Below are 16,207 nucleotides of genomic sequence, written 5' to 3'. Positions count from 1 at the left end.
GCCTGGACCCAGTCACAGTGAGCTCCACGAGCCTCGCCTTATTCACCCGCGTCTTCAGCATCCACTGCAACGGACCATACACTGTGGGTGTTCAGGAACTCAGATGGGAAATGCACCAGTGCTTCATACTGGGTCTCCTTGATTCTAAGATACAGATGTTTTCAGTTTAACTGTTGAAATAAAGGTGTGTTGTTTTATAATCCACTCTGCTAATATATTTTCTTTTTTGTTTCCCGAGAAATGTTATTAGAACAATACATCTTACACACATTGGTGTCTTAGTATTTAAAAAAGACACAGTAATTGGTTATCACCCAGATTCATATCGAAATGTGTTAATGATGCTTATGGTACCAGAGATCCTGTCACAGCAATCTCCAGATGGCAACTTACACAAAGAGGCACTGTTCCACCTAACATAGCCTCCATGCCTTGATCTTGCTTCTGCCTAGACCATCCTCTCTCTTCCTCTTCCCCAAGGCAGTGATCCCTTACATAAGAACATGGTCGAGAGCCTGGAATCCTGCCAAATGGTGTGCACTAAATGCCATCTAGGTGTTGTCAACTCAGAGACAGTAAGTGCCGACAATGGTATCCAGGCAGAGTCCTCAGAAGGAAGCCACTGAGGAGCTTGAGACAATCTTTATTAACAGCTAACATGCACTAGAGCACTATGTGCCAGGCTACAACACTCACCAGGGGCTGGCGTTCAACTAGGCACTGGCATTTTTAGCTCATCTGGACTTCCTCCCAGCCCAGATGTAATATATTAATCAAAGGTCATTTTTACCACGAGCACTGTTGCCTAGTAATACAGTTATCACATGTCATCTTTCAAAAAAAGTTTTAATATAATTTATCATATTAAGATTAATGTGATTATATAAATATTGAAAAAATATTTGGTATCCACAGCAATTTCTAAAAATTGTGATAAAATACACATAATATGAAATTTACCATATTAACCTTTTTTTTTTTTTTTTTTTAAAGATGACCAGTAAGGGGATCTTAACCCTTGACTTGGTGTTGTCAGCACCGCGCTCTCCCAAGTGAGCCAACCGGCCATCCCTATATGGGATCCGAACCCGTGGCCTTGGTGTTATCGGCACCGCACTCTCAAGTGAGCCACAGGCTGGCCCTCATATTAACCATTTTTAAGTGCACAATTCAGTGGTAATAAAAACCATTTGTACTGTTGTGCTACCATCACCAGCATCCATCTCCAGAACTTTCTTATCCTGCAAAACTAAAACCTCTGTATCCATTAAATAATAACTTTCCATTCCCTCCCTCTCCCAGCCCCTGGCAACCATCATCTACTTTCTGTCTCTATAATTTTGACTAGTATAAACAACTCACATAACTGGAATCATACGGTATTTGTCTTTTTGTGACAGGCTTATGCCATTTAGCATAATGTCAAGTTTCATCCAGGTTGTAGCGTGTGTCAGAATGCCCTTCCTTTTTAACAGTGAATAATATTCCACTTTACACATAGACCACATTTGCTTATCTACCCATCCATCGATGCACACTTGGGTTGCTCCCCACCTTTTGGCTATTGTGAATTATGCTGCTATGAAGATAGGTATACAGATATCTCTTAACTCCCTGCTTTCATCTCTTTTGGATATACACCCATCAGTGAAATCGGTGGATCATATGGTAGTTCTATTTTTAATTTTTGGAGGAACCACCACACTGTTCTCCCCAGCAGCCGTACCATTTTACATTCCCACCAGCAGGCCACAGGCTTCCGATTTGTCACATCCTCAACAACGCTTGTTATTTTCTGTGTTTTTGAAAGTAGCCATCTTCAAGGATGTGAGCTGGTATCTCTCACTGTGGTTTTGATTTGCATTTCCATAACAATTAGTGATACTGAGCTTGTTTTCATGTGCTTGTTGGCCATTTGTACAACTTCTTTGAAGAAATATCTATTCAAGTCCTTTGCCCATTTTTTAAATTGGGTTGTTTGGTTTTCCCTGTGCCATTTTTATTTATTTCCAGGAAGCAGAGCTAGATGGTTAACCAAAGTCACATTCTCATGCAGGCAAACTGTTATTAGGGCCATACAATGGAGTACTACTCATCAATAAAAAGAATGAACTGGTGAGAGAGTAAAAACATGATGAATCTCCAAGGCAGTATGCAGAGTAAAAGAAGCCCACCTCCACGAGTTACATACTATACAGCTACATTTTATGTGATATCTGGAAAAGGCAAATCTACAGATATAGCTAGAAAACAGACTGATGGTTGCCAGTGGTGGAAGAAAGATTTGACTACAAAGAAGTGGCAAAAAGGAGTTTTTCCAAGGGTGATGGAATTGTCCTGTATCCTGATTGTGGCAGTGGCTACACAAAGCTACCTGTGTTAAAACTCTCAGAACTTTACACCCTCCAAAATGTCAATTTTACTGTACGTAAATTTTTTTCTAATCTCACCCAGAAGGGAAAGGTACACCCTTTTGTCCACATAGGCAGTACACTAAGCAGCTTACAAGCACCATCTCATGGAATCCTTACAAAACTCCCAAGAATGCATAATTATTGACTATCTCCTGAGTGAACTAGAAGAAACTAAGTCCTGGCACTTCCAATCAAGATGATGGAATAGACAGTCCCCAGCATCACCCTCTCCCATAATCAACAAGTTTACAACTATTAAAAAGCAATGACTGCCAAGCTGGGGCCACTAGAGCTCAGGGGAAGAGGAGGAGAGACTTATGGAGTGCACGAAGGCAGGAGAAGCCATGATGAGAGAAAGAAAGGACCAAGCCAACCATTTTGAGCCCTGGATGCTTCAAGGTTGGAGCTGGTGAGTGCATGGAGCAAGAGCTGGCAAAAGCTGCTACTGTGCCCTTCGTATGAAGTTGCTTGAAGGCTGCAGGGGAGAAGAGGGACTTGGTGACCCACAGTCCAGCAAGACCACTAACAGGGTTCCTGTGGACCCACATAGGAATGAGGGGACACAACAACTGAAAAAAGGAGCCACTCAGAGGCCGGTAAGTCAAGGGACCTGCACATGTCCCATCCCATGCAAAGTGTTTAGAGTATGGGGAGTGGGGGAGACAGGCCTACTGGGAGAACACTGGGGCACAGCATGGACAGCTGATATGCCCTCCAATTGGCACAGGACCACTCAGTGGAGACTTGTCAGGAATACAGAACTGCAGGGAGTGCAGTTGGCTGAAAAGACTCAGGCTCCACACAACCCAGGTGTATCAGATCTCACAAGACCCAGAAGTGATCACAAAGTCAACAATTAACCCTGACCTGCACAAAAAGCCTTCCAGAGGGAATCAGCAGCAAAGAAGCAATTTAGCTCAACCACAGGGCTCAAGTGTGGGCTCAAATGAGAAACAGGAAGTTCTTCCATTTTAGAAGTAACCAAAGGACAACATATTAGTTCCAGTGCAGAGTTTAAGTCGAGAGAACAGCGAATAATTCAACACAGAACTGAAAGAAAAAACAAAAAGCCCACAGATCAGAGACAAAGTTCTGATATTAACCAGTAAGGGCCTACCACCACCACAGAACTGCTATAAAACCTATAAGTACCAGAAGCCCCCCAGGCTCCCAAGTTGGGGGCCTCAGCCATACCCCCCACATCCACACCCAGCCCAGTGATGACCACCAAGCTACTGCCGGAAGCACCTTGGGCTCCCGAGCCAGGGTGAGGGGGCCCAGTGCCTCAGCCACCTCTCTGACATCTGCATCCAGCCAAACAAGGACCACCAGGCCACTACCAGAAGCACCCTGGGCTCCCGAGGCAGGGTGGTGGGGAGCCAAGGACCTCAGCCACATGCCCTGTTGTCCACATCCAGCCCAGCGACAACTGAGCCACCACTGGAAGTGCCTCGGGCTCCCAAGCCAGGGTGGTAGGGGTCCGAGCACCTCAGCCACGACTCCCCTCTGAAGTATGCATCCAGCACAGTGACAACTGAGCCACTGCTGGAAGTTCCCTGTGTTCCCGGGGGGGCGGGGCAGGGGGCTTAGCCACACACCCCTGAAGTCTGCATCCACCCCAGCCATGATGGAATCACTGCTGGAAGCTCCCTGGGCTCCCTTGCCAGAATGAGGGGGGTGCCACAGGCCTTGACCATGCCCCGCTTCCTTGCTCCTCCTCCCACCCTATCTCCTGCCCTTCCCCCTCTTCCCCTCTCCCCTAACTGCTCCATAATATCTTACAATGCAAAAAATAATAAAAAATTAATTAATTACAAAAAGAAACTAATTCCTGATCATTTCAGACACCCAAGATTCTATTCCATCTTTCCAAGAACCGAGGGTGTCTGCAAATTGTCATTTATCACATAGTAGCATGAATTTATAGTTGGTAGAAACACATCTGCACATGCCTCCGTAGGGACAGGGTCCGTAGAGCTTCCACTAGATCCTTAGTAGACATATGATCTTAAAAAGCTCAGGAACTACTGCTCCAGTTCAAGGACCTGAATTTATGGAGGAGACCCAGAGGCCCAGGGATGGATCATGGTTTGCCCCAGAGGACAGTGAGTCTGTGGCAGTGCCAGGCCAGTTCTCTCTCCATCGCCCAAAGACACCAGAGTTCCAAGCACTCCTGGTGACAGTGACTCACATAACCCCCATGATGATTTTAGCCCTCATGATTTCTTCAGCAGTGGGTACATTTCTCCTACCATGCTAGGACCTGCGAACTTTGGGCTCCCTGCTACATGGGGCTGAAATGTAGTCTAGTCCCTAGCCCAATTCCTACCTTGTCAAATATAAAAACTTCATTCTACAACCTTGCATATTTAGGGTAATTTATAGAGACAGCTCTTCATGAACAGAAAAAATAGGGACAGATCATGCAGAAAAGCATGCTTTTGATCTGTGCTTTGGTTTTCTGATGAGCTCAGAGAATTAATATGTGTAAGGCGTTCTTGACAAGCTGAGGCAGAAGCACAAATTAGTGTGGTTATGCTAATTGAGAGGTTCTGAAGCTCCAGGACCAAATGATTAAAAAAAGTGAAAAGGGTTGACTGGGCTTTGGGCTCTCTGCAAATAGCGCCATGCTTCACGCTAGCTGCACTGACGAATTTCCAAACAGACTACACACATTTACTTTCACATATCAGAAAAGTCCAGGAGAGCGTGGGTTAAGGAAAACTCACAACAATACAACAGGATTTCTGAATTTATCTTAACTGCGAAAGCTAATCAAGGAAGAAAAAATAAAGGGTATGATATCACCCTGCCTGCTGCGTTCAAGCAATTTGTCAGTTACTTGTACATGAGGACCTTGAATGACTTGTGGTATTTTAACTGTCACAAAACAAAAGCAACACATTATAATCATTTCACCTCCAGAACTGAACAAAGATGGTTTAATTAATCCTGAGAGTCACCCCTGCAACGAGAAACTAAAGTGGTGGCTCTTGGGACAGAGCAAAAATACACCTGTGCTAGCGGATCAGCCCTGCTATGGCTCTGACATAAAGCACAGCCCGCAAGCACAAGCCCATTCCTTCTAGACAGACTTAAGAAATAATAAAATCAGGACTTTTTGATCAACCTGCATACATGGGGGCCACATGTGTATCTGAAATGAAATGCCATCTACTCTACTATAAATGATCTCTTCTCAGGTTTGTTACTTAATTGTGAAAATCTATTCCCTGGAATTCAGCATTCTCAAATGCTGAGAGAGAGACTGAGACACAGAGAGAGAGAAACAGAGAAAGACAGACACACCCACCCACCCACCCATCCACCCACACACACACACACACACACACACACACAGAGAGAGAGAGAGAGAGAGAGAGAGAGAGAGAGAGAGAGAGAGAGAGAGAGAGAGAGAGAGAGACTCTGAAAGGAAATACCTCAATAGCCAAAGACTTCTCTTTCTTCTGTGAATGTTGAGGTCTGAATTTTACTTACCATATTACCATGTTTAAAGAAATGGTCATTTTAAGGGCCAGCCTTGGGAGAGTGCGGTGCTGATAACACCAAGGCCGCGAGTTCAGATCTCTATATAGGGATGGCCGGTTAGTTCACTTGGGAGAGCGTGGTGCGGATGACACCAAGTCAAGGGTTAAGATCCCCTTACCGGTCATCTTTTAAAAAAAAGAAAAAAAAAAAAAAAAAGAAATGGTCATTTTAGAGCAGAAGGGGACCTCAGCTAAGAACAAAAGCTAATGTTTATCGAGCACTTCTTATGTGTCAAGACTCTGCTAAGATGCTTTACTAGCACCATCTCATTTAATTCTCCCTTGACACCACAAGGTAGGCACTGTTATTTTCTCCATTTCACAGCTATGGAACTGAGGCTTGGACAAGGTGAAGTGACTTGCCCAAGACCTCACAACTGTCACATGGAAGAGCTGGGATGCAAGACCACAGCTACAGGACCCAGGAGCCCATGCTCTCAGTCACTGCTTTGTACTGACCGCACTCTCTCACTGTGCAGATGGGGAGACTGAGCGGCACAGATCTGGTGCATCAGCGCAGGTCCAGGGGACACAGGCAGGCCTCCTGCCCCCAGCTCAGGCAAACGCTGCCTCTAATGTGGGTGAGCGAGTGAACACCAAGATCAAAAGTCTCCTGGGCTGGCCAGTTAGCTCAGTTGGTTAGAGCATGGTGCTGATGATACCACGGTCCAGGGTTCAATCCCTGTACCAGCTAGCCGCCCCCCAAAAAAACCCTCCTGTACACAACACAGACTGCCAACTCCCCAAGGGCACCAACACCTCTCGCCCACTCAGTACCATCCACTGCGTTGGCAGGCTGCTTAGCACTCAGTGACACACAGCCAGCAGCGGATGGCTGGGTTGGTGGTGGGGGTGGTGAGGGGATGGAACTGTTTTAACTCATAAGGGTCAGTTCCCACTGTTGCACCATCTGTGGAAGGTTTCTCCAAAGCAGATTCTCAGGCAATTATTTTCAGCAAATGTACTTTTTAAGATACTTCTATAACTGAGAAACCAGAAGCTGCTTCATAAATCTGTAGGCAGATGTGGAGCTGTCTTAACAGTCCTGCAGAGAGGCTGGAAAGCCCCAGGGGAATCCCAGAGCAGGTTGAACAGAGATAGCAACCCCCCCCCCAGCAGGTTCAGGTTCAGGTTCAACCAAGTCAGCCCCCCGCAGCTCTGCAGCTGACCAGCACCAGACCCCAGGTCCAGTCGAGGAGGGGGAGAAAAGTGAAACCCAAGTTCCCATGGTAAGTGACCCTGGCAAGTCACTTCCCCTCTTGCTGCCTCCCTTTCCCCAACTGTCAAATGGGCACAGCACAAGGTACTTCAAAAAGTTCGTGGAAAAATTCCTATTCTCTTCAATTCTAGTTTACACAAAATTTTTGAAGTACTCTCGCACCTGCCATTTCTCTCTTTATAAGAATAGAATGAATTAAATCACACACGTATCTGAGGGTAAAGCTCCCAGCACAGTGCCTGGCACAGAGGAAATACTCAGTACATGTCAGCTGCCACCTTCCTCATCTGGAAAAAATACTGTGTGACACCAACACCTCACGATAAGAAACAAACAAATTAACAAAACCTAAAACAGCAAAGGAACTGATATCCATATAAGTGTTCTGAAAGCTATAAAGGATTATATGTTTTATTCTGATGATGAATAATTAAGTGCCAGGCAACATTTAGTGCTATTAAAAACTATCAACAAAACAACCTTGATACGTCCAACTCCCCCCTTTATGCTGCATTCTCGACTCCCAAAGAATCAGCATTTTTAAGGGCCTCTGAGGTAGGTTTGTCTACCCCAGAAAGTTACGATTTGGCAATTTGCCCAAGGACATCCAGCAAGTAGCAAGGCTTCCTGAGCCCCTGAGAGCTCCAGCAGGAGAGCCAGGAAGATCACTGCCTTCTCAAGCATCCCTCCAGTATTACCCAGAGGCCCTGTTAATACAGCAACCACCCCAGTGGCAGAGGGGTCTCTTGAAATGTGGAGGCTCATTTGTACCCAAGCCACAACAGCCAAGAGAATAACGTTGTCAGAACCAATGAAAATACAGATATGTGGGGAACAGTCACATGGGCTTCAGTCCTAACTCTGCCCAAATCAGTATATGACTATGTGCAAATCTTAGCTATTCCAGATCTCGAAGAAAAGCTCTGTGTCTTGGTTTCCTCCTCTGTACAATGAGAACACTCACAGCACCTCTCTCCTATTAAGAGGATTGAATGAGACCACACATGTAAAATACACAGAACAGAGCCCGGGACTGGCACACAACAAGCACCTCATGAATGTTGGCTACTACTATTATTTTTTATTTATTATTGAAAGGAGGGTTGAGAGTAGCCTGTTCCATGGCCCATGTACAATCACCCATCCATTTATTCACAACCAGTCACTTGAAGGAGGGTGGGCACATGTTGATTACCCACAACTGGAAAATAAATACAACCACTGTTTCCAAGCAGGGGCTTTGTTTGTTTGTTTGCTTGTTTGGGGTCAGCTATTCGGTGCCATCACATTCCACTGGACTTCAGCTGTCCTCTCTCCTCGCTCCATGTCTTTCCTTCCCAAATATTGCCAGCACCACATTCCTGCTCCAGTTTTAACAGTAGAGTGTGCAGCTGGGAGCCACGTCTGTCAGGTCCACACCAATGGCATAAATTTTAAAAATCTTTAAAGTAAATGCCAGAAATCCACCTCTTTGTCCCCAGACCTGAGAAGCACCACACACCTCCCTGTGCTGGACGGCTCCATCACTTTAAAAGTGGGACAGTTTCCTGATCACAAAATTTAATTTGTAGTAAAATGACTGTGTGGTTCTAGCAAGCCAGTGAAGAGCTAAGAGAAAGATCACCTTTAAGGGACTTATGGGAGCAGAAGGTCTAAGCGGTTATGTGATAGTAACAGTGTTTCAGGAAGAAGCAGCCCAGGCCACAGGTAAGGACTGTGGTTCAGAGAACTATCACCTGTCTTTCAAACTACAGCCTGGAAGAAAAAAGGGGGGTAAAGAGAAATTATGACTGTCAGATTTCTAATGGACCCAGGCAAATCTCTACCCTGCAGCTTAGCTCATAGAGGAGGAGGAAGTGGCAAGAGAGACTTCCTATGCCCCTTGACAAAAAAGAAAGGGGAGCCAGAAAAACACCAACAGCCTACCTCCCCTGCCCCTCAGAGACAGCCTGTACTGTACAGTCATTGCATGAACAGAGCTGATGGTGCAGGGAGCTAGTCCTAAATGACATTCAAAGGCCAACTGAAAAAAATAATAGGTAAAGACGGGGACTTCTATTATGGTGCTCCTATGGGCATCAGACTGAGCAGAGTTGGCACATGCCTTGTTTGTAGATGTAAGGCAACATCACAACTGAGCAGAGCTGGTACATGCCTTGGTTTGGAGACATAAGGTAACCACAACTGCTCCATGCTGAAAGTGTACCACCTAAGAGTACCTTTTTCCTGTGCAACCCACAGAATCAACCACAGTTATTACAAATGGAAGCTCAAAGACTGCATGCTGCCTGACGGATGCGGGGACAGGGCTGGGTGGTGGCTCAACCTCCCACAGTGTACTAGAGTTCTCTCAACAGGGTGTTCTGAGAATTTGATCTTAGCCCCATCATCAATTTTCAGAGGACTACAGGAAAACACTAATTATTATATATGGTTAATGCAGAACTGCCAACTAACTGCATACTGCATCCTACTAACTGAATCCTAAGTTCATCCTATGATAATATTAACTAAGTTCACTTGTTCTTTTAATAAACATTTCTGGACATCTGCTGTTTGCTAGGCACAGTGACGTCAACCCAGTGGTGAACAGGCACACTCCCTCCAGGAGCTAATGGTCAATTAAGACTTTGCTGATTTTTAACTCGCAGAAAGCAAACTAGGGCTTTGATTTCTGAATGAGCTAAACAATATCATTCTACCCATGTGTTTATTTGGGGCCTTTCCATGAAATTTATTACCTGCTAGAGGAAGAGAAGGCAGTTAGTTGGTTTTGGTACAGGAGGCTCTGAGAGCATCCAGGAAGTGAGTTTTCACATACTCAGTGGAGGGTCCAAGGAGGAGCTGAGAGGTTATCTCAGCCCATTAGCAGTGATCTAATGGATTTATGGGTAAAAATGAACCCGCTACTTAAAGAAACAAACAGAGAAACACTAAATCTAGGGTCCCACCCCTTCCTGGCACTGATGGAGAAAAGGACACCCAAAGGGAAAGAATCACCCAAGGACACAACATCAGGTCTCACACAGTCTAAAACAAATGACCAGAAACTAAGATGACAGGCCTACTAGATGAAAGATCCCTAAGTAATTCACAAATGTGGGTTTTATTTATTTACTCATAAAACAGCTTTTGGGGCAAGGTGGGTGACAAGTCAGAGAACACCTGTCCCGGCAGTGAGGCGTCCTGGCTGGAGGCACGGCAGGTGGCAGCGTTGCCAGGCCTCTCCACTTTCCAGTGCGTCATCTTATTATGGCAACAGGAAACACATTCAGCTGGACGAGGTAAGACCCAGCCTGGTGTTCAAGGCAATCTCCAGTCCAGGCTAATTTGGGAAATGATTTTTCTGCAAGCTCATACATGACTCATCTTTAAGGCCTCCTATCAGGTCTCTTGGCTACAAGGAATCCCATTCAAACCACCTCTGCCAGCAGCTGCTCAGGAGACTAGGAAGCATTTGGGATGCTGTGGCTGATTTTTTTTTTTTTTTTTAAACACATTTAGCCTGTGTTAGTGCTATTTCTTAGCTCCTTACAGTATTGCTAATGTTATTAGTATTATGAGTATTGTATGCAGCCTAAAGACAGCAGGGGGGCCTACCTTAATTCAACTGGTGGATTATGTTTTCTAAGACCAGAAAAGAAATTTAGAAGCATGAACAAGAATTAAGACAGAAAGCTCCTGTGTCTCCAGTAAAATTGGAGGCATTAAGTAGTGCTCTGTAAAGGCAGAAAGGAGGGACCAGTTCCCCATTTCACTTCCCTAGGGCTGTGATCGTGGGCAAGTAACCAGATTTCCTCAGGCCTTCGCTGCCCTCAGGTGCAAAATGGGGGTATTCAGTCCTTGCCCTCAGGGCTTTGTGAGGATGAAGTCAAATGAGGTAGTCTATAAATGCACTGTGGAAACTGTAGGACGCTGCAGAAATGTTCAAGATCATTTTGATACTACCCCTGGACTGTGTCCTCAGGAGGACCAGGTTCCTGCCTCCTCCTTGCCACCATGAGGTATCCCAGGATGCTTGCCAATAAGGAGGCAGGCACTCAGTGTTCAATGAGTGAGTGAATGAAAGAGAAGCAGGCACCATCAAAATGAGTTTATTCTGACCACAAATATTCTTAACTACGGGGGAAAAAAGGAAGTCAAACTTTGAGGAGTTTAAAATCGATCAAAATACAGTGATTGCCTATCTAAGAAGATGTATTTCTTAGGCTACAAAAATGTGCAGCCCCACATGATACCACTTGTACTCTAGCACAATACTTCAGTATCTGTTCTGAGAAAATACATAATGACAAAAAGTTATTATGAACGCACGTGAAACACATAATGACAAAAAAGTTACTATGAATGCAGGCATTGTAAATTTCTTTTCCATTTACAATAAAAGCATCCTCATGCACGTTGAGCTTGAGACTCCACATCTATTCGGTCCCCAGGCAGTGCTGGATGAGCCTGCTGCTCTTCACCAGCCCCACAGAACCACCCAAGGCCGTGGTAAGTGATGACTGTTCTAGACAGACTGAGGTTTACCGGGAGCACAGAGAGGAAAGGGACTTAAAACAACAACAACAATAAAACCTGCAGAATTTACTTCTTTTGTGGCACCTATTTTTATCATCCGCCCCAGCTAGAAGGTAAGGCCCAGAAGGCAGAGATCTTTGCTGTATCCCAAGGACCAGAACAACTCCAGGCCCTTACGAGATGCTCGATAAATGACTGGATGAGTGAACCGAGTGAAGGAATAAAGGAATAAACGAGCAACTGAAACTCTGATGTGTGCAGCCAGTAAAACAGAAGCGTTTTCTTCCCTCTAGCCGCAGGAGCCTTTCGGTCCCTCCTGCCCCAGTAGTCTAGTCTGGTCCCCTGTCCCCCAACTGTGCCTAGCTAACTTGACTCATCCTGCACATCTCACCTTAGATCTCAGTTCACCATAGAAGTAGTCCCCTGACCTTATCCCCACACTATGAGTCTGGCCCCTTGTTACCTTCCCGGACATCCCCACATGAGCAAGCCGATACCTCTCTTTACAGCAGGCGGCGTGATGTCTGCTGAGTTCCCCACCCACCCATCCCCAGAGCCTCATATAGAGCCCGACAGAGCAGGTGCTCAGTCAGTACTGAAAGAAGGAATCGGAGTAACGAATCAATGAAGGAATGGGGCAAAGATTCCGAAGTCCAGTTCAAAAGCAAGCAAATCCGAATCACTTCTCCAAGGAGGAAGTGAAACTCAAATGTCAACAGTACAAGTGGGTAACGGGAATCGGCGATGTGGCCGGCAGTGGAGTGGTGGGGGCTCCATGGGTGGCTGTCGCCTGGCTCCCACCCACAGCTGCCTTGCAGGTAGGAACAAGGGCTCAGGGTTACCAGAGATTCTCATGTTTCAAGAGAACCAGGAACCTGAGAGTTTTTCAGCAATTTCCTGATTTTCAAATACTGACCATTGATTTCTTTTTCCCTCAAGAACACATGTGGATCAAACACAACCTATCTATGGACTAAATCCAGCCCACAGCTCCAGACTGCACTTAAGCTCCAGAGACATTAGGGTATAAACTCTCTTCATTTGATATCCTTGCTGGAAGAAACATGAGCAGACCACCACAACTGCTTGTACAAAGAGAACCATGTTCATTTGGCCCCAGCACGGCCCCCGGTCCGCTGTGTCCCCACTTCTGAACGACTGCACACATCTCCTGATGGTCTTCCAGAACAAGTCCCTCTTAGTTCCTAAAAAGAGCCTCTTCTCCTTGGCAGGCCTGCCCACAAACTCACCCCAGGAGCTCCCTAATCCGTCTGGCTCAGCTCTACTCAACGCCTCATTTCATCTGGAAGACAGTAAGGAGTTTAGGAAAGCCTCCCCTTTGCCCCAGTCTTCTTCCCGCCCTCCAAATTCAACCCTTCTCCTCTAAGCCTAACTTGGCAGGCCCCAATCAGCCCAGCAAGTTGTGCCTCTGCTGCCCTCTGGAACCCAAACTGCTTTGATTCCCCCATGGCACTTGGGACAGCTGGGTGTGTCCCCATGAACAGTGCGTCCTCTAAGGATGTAGGTAGGTAGGTATGACCCTCCCACAGGCCCCACACAGCCAGGCAATGCTGAATGATTAGCTGAATATATTGAAGAGCAGCCACAAACTCAAAAAGATCTGCGCCAGAGGTTGAAGAGAACCCTGCTCAGCAAAGAGATATCAGGCAAAGCACAAGGAGGCAGGATAAAGAATGAGCAAGAGTTTCGGGCTGTAAGAGACGCGCAAAGGAGTTTTCCTGTTTACTCAAAAAACCCTGGATTCCTTAAACTGTGAGAAGTAAAAATGATGGTCCTTCTGTTTTCAGAGGAGAGATTATGAACACAGTTAAGCAACATTTCTGTTGTTTCAAGTCAACAGAAAGTAGCAAAACTCCAAAAACAACTGTCTGCTGGTCGTCGGGCTCTGTAAGAGACTGGTCACTTGCTAAGAGAAGTCACCACTTCACCTAAGGACCTCTCCTTTGAATCAAACACGCTTCTGGGAATTTAACAGTAGGTCCATTTGGAAAATTCCAACAGAAACCTAACAGGAAATCTCAGCAAACCACAAATGAAGCTCACCTATAACGATCTGCAGAAACCACCAGAAAGGTTAACCCTTGCTCCAGGGCTGTCCCAATTTTCCCTGGCGGTTGTGTATGGATCACAGCAAAAGACCTTTTGCATGAAGGCTGGTCCTCTTGCCAGCTCCACATCTGTGATCCCGAATACACAGGTGAGGTGCCAACCCCGGTCTTGCCAATCTCAGAATTTTCTTACTTTAGCCGCTTCTCACCAAATGCATCTTCCTCCTGCAGCCCCTAGTAAGCCCGTTCACTCTGTTCCATCTCCCCCTCCACCCTGGGTATCCAACCCTCTCTTCAGAAGTAAGCACAAACATTGTCCTCTCCAGAACCTTCCCATTCCCTCAGCTGATGAGGCCTCTCCCTCACCTGTGCCCACAGCAGCACAGTTCACAGGTATCATGAGACAAGCTTCTCTGGGGGAGACACTTGCTGGTTTTTGCATCTCCTACGGTCCCTAGCAGAGAGCGGTGCCCAGAGAAGGCCCAAGGATAAATAAGCTGGCCTTATGCCTTCATCTGGGTAGTAGACAGCTCAAAGGAAGAGTCACCTCACTGAGAGGTCTGAGCTGCTTTTTTGTGGGATGACAGGTAATTTTCATTTTGCTCTTTTGACTTTTCCGTGATTTCCAAGTTTTGGGGAATGAATATATAATAATCTTATAATAAAAAAAAAAACCCAGTTGACGTTCTTTTTAAAATAAATGATCCAAGTTTCCCAATAGTACCATTCTGATGAGACATTATGCAAGGATTCCTGAGAAATGCTGCACAGATGAACTCAAGATATTTCTGGAATGGACATGTTTGGGAAAGCGACTTACAGTCACTGAGCAAGGCCCTGGGGCTGCAGAACAGTGAGAAAAATAGACAAGAAACAGCACCCGAATCCCAGCGCCCTGCCCCTGATTAAGGCACTCTCAGGCTTCGGGTCAGAGGGCAGGCAGAAACACCCACCCGCTGCCCTGTTGCAGGGTGGGCTGCAGGAACTCAATGAACCTGTACAACCCGGACGATATTCCCTCTTATAGAGACTCTGCAAGGATTTAATAAGCAATGCATTTAAGGTGCTAAGCACAGATCTGGATATATAGCATGGTAAGCCCTCAGTAAAAGCTTCCTTCCTGTGTTTAAACCACAACCTACACAAGAGACCCTGCCTTCTGGGTCCACTGCAGAAGTGCATCCCAGAAAAGTCTCCCGAATCAACCCGGGAAATATAAGCAGCTCCCAAAATCAGTGCCACCCACCTCCTTTCCAGCCCCCTGAAAGTCTGCCTTCCATAACGCAGCTGCCGAGCTCGCCTGGTCCCCGGGTGATGACCACCAGATGTGTTTCCAGTCCCGGAGCCCTGGACCCCCCCCCCCGCCCCCACCTAGGACCCAAGGATTCTCCCTGCAAGGTGTCGCCGGCTCATGACGCCCAAGGTCCCATGTGCACGACAATAATTGAATCTTTGGGGACTCTATTCCCAGCACAGGCAAACACCGAGGTAATGGGGCAAGCAACTCCCCAAGATTTCTGGGCGCACACAAAGAGATGGTTTGCGGTTCCCGCGACCCACCCGGCTCCCCGCGGGCCCTGCCTCCGCGGCTGAGCGTGATGCCGGAGGAAGCCGCTGCGCCCCGGGCACGCCCGACAGCCGGCGCGCTGCTCCCGAGCACGCCCCGCGGACGCCGCTGGTTAAATTTAAACTCGAGCCTCCCGGGCGCGACACGTTCCACAGCCAGCTCCGTCCGCCGTCGGGAGCCCGGGCCGGGCAGCGGGCGCGGCGGGGTCCCCTCCTCCGTCAGGCAGGCCCGGCCGGGAGCAGCCGCCGGCGCCCGCGAGGCCGCCACGGCGGGGTCGCCCCGGGGCCGCCGCACACGCAGGGCCGCGCGCCGCCGGGGACAGCCGGCCCGGCCCGGGCCCACGCGCCCGCCCGCGCCCACGCGCCCGCCCGCGCCTCACCTGCTTTCTCGATCTTGCCGGACATTTCCGGGCTGCGCCGGAGGCCGAGGCCGCCGCTCATCGGGCCCGGGCCGGGCCGCTGCGGGGCCACAGGCCGGCGCGCCCGCCGCTCGCCTCGGCCCTGGCTCGCCGCGCCTCAGACCCGCGCCGGCATGGCGGGCTCCGCGCGGCCGCGGCCTGTGCGCTCGGCGACCGCGCTCCAGCCCGCCGGGCCGCGCCGCTCCCGCCGCCGCCGCCGCCGCTCCGCCTCCTGCGCTCCCGCCGCCGCTCCCCGGCCCCCGAGCCGGCCGCAGCGCCGCGCCGCCGCCCGCCGGGCCTCGGCCGCGGCCACAGCCACAGCGCCCCCTGCAGGGCGCTCGCCGGGCCGCCGGCGGCACAGCGCCCCCTGCTGGCCCGGAGCCGGCCCGAGCCTCGCGCACGACACGCTGCGCCCCCTGCCGGCTCGGAGTCTCCACGCCAGGGCTTGGACTGACCCCACCCAGGAAAGCAT

General features: G+C 48.2%; 1 protein-coding gene across 11 annotated transcripts in view; it reads right to left on the bottom strand.

The window, feature by feature from the left end:
* Nucleotides 1-15,836, bottom strand: part of RAPGEF1 (Rap guanine nucleotide exchange factor 1) — a 140,284-nt gene extending 124,448 nt beyond the window's left edge. For all 11 annotated transcript variants that reach the window (XM_063081525.1, XM_063081527.1, XM_063081530.1 and 8 more), the window contains exon 1: nt 15,718-15,836. In XM_063081525.1, coding sequence (XP_062937595.1) covers nt 15,718-15,778 — 61 coding nt within the window. In that variant the 5' untranslated portion in view covers nt 15,779-15,836. The remainder of the gene's footprint in view (nt 1-15,717) is intronic.
* Nucleotides 15,837-16,207: the final 371 nt, after the last annotated feature.

Source organism: Cynocephalus volans, chromosome 17 (genome assembly GCF_027409185.1).
Source record: "Cynocephalus volans isolate mCynVol1 chromosome 17, mCynVol1.pri, whole genome shotgun sequence".
In the NCBI taxonomy this organism is placed as follows: Eukaryota; Metazoa; Chordata; class Mammalia; order Dermoptera; family Cynocephalidae; genus Cynocephalus; species Cynocephalus volans.
Note: the sequence above shows the minus strand (reverse complement) of the source record. Positions and strands in the feature narration are given on the sequence as shown.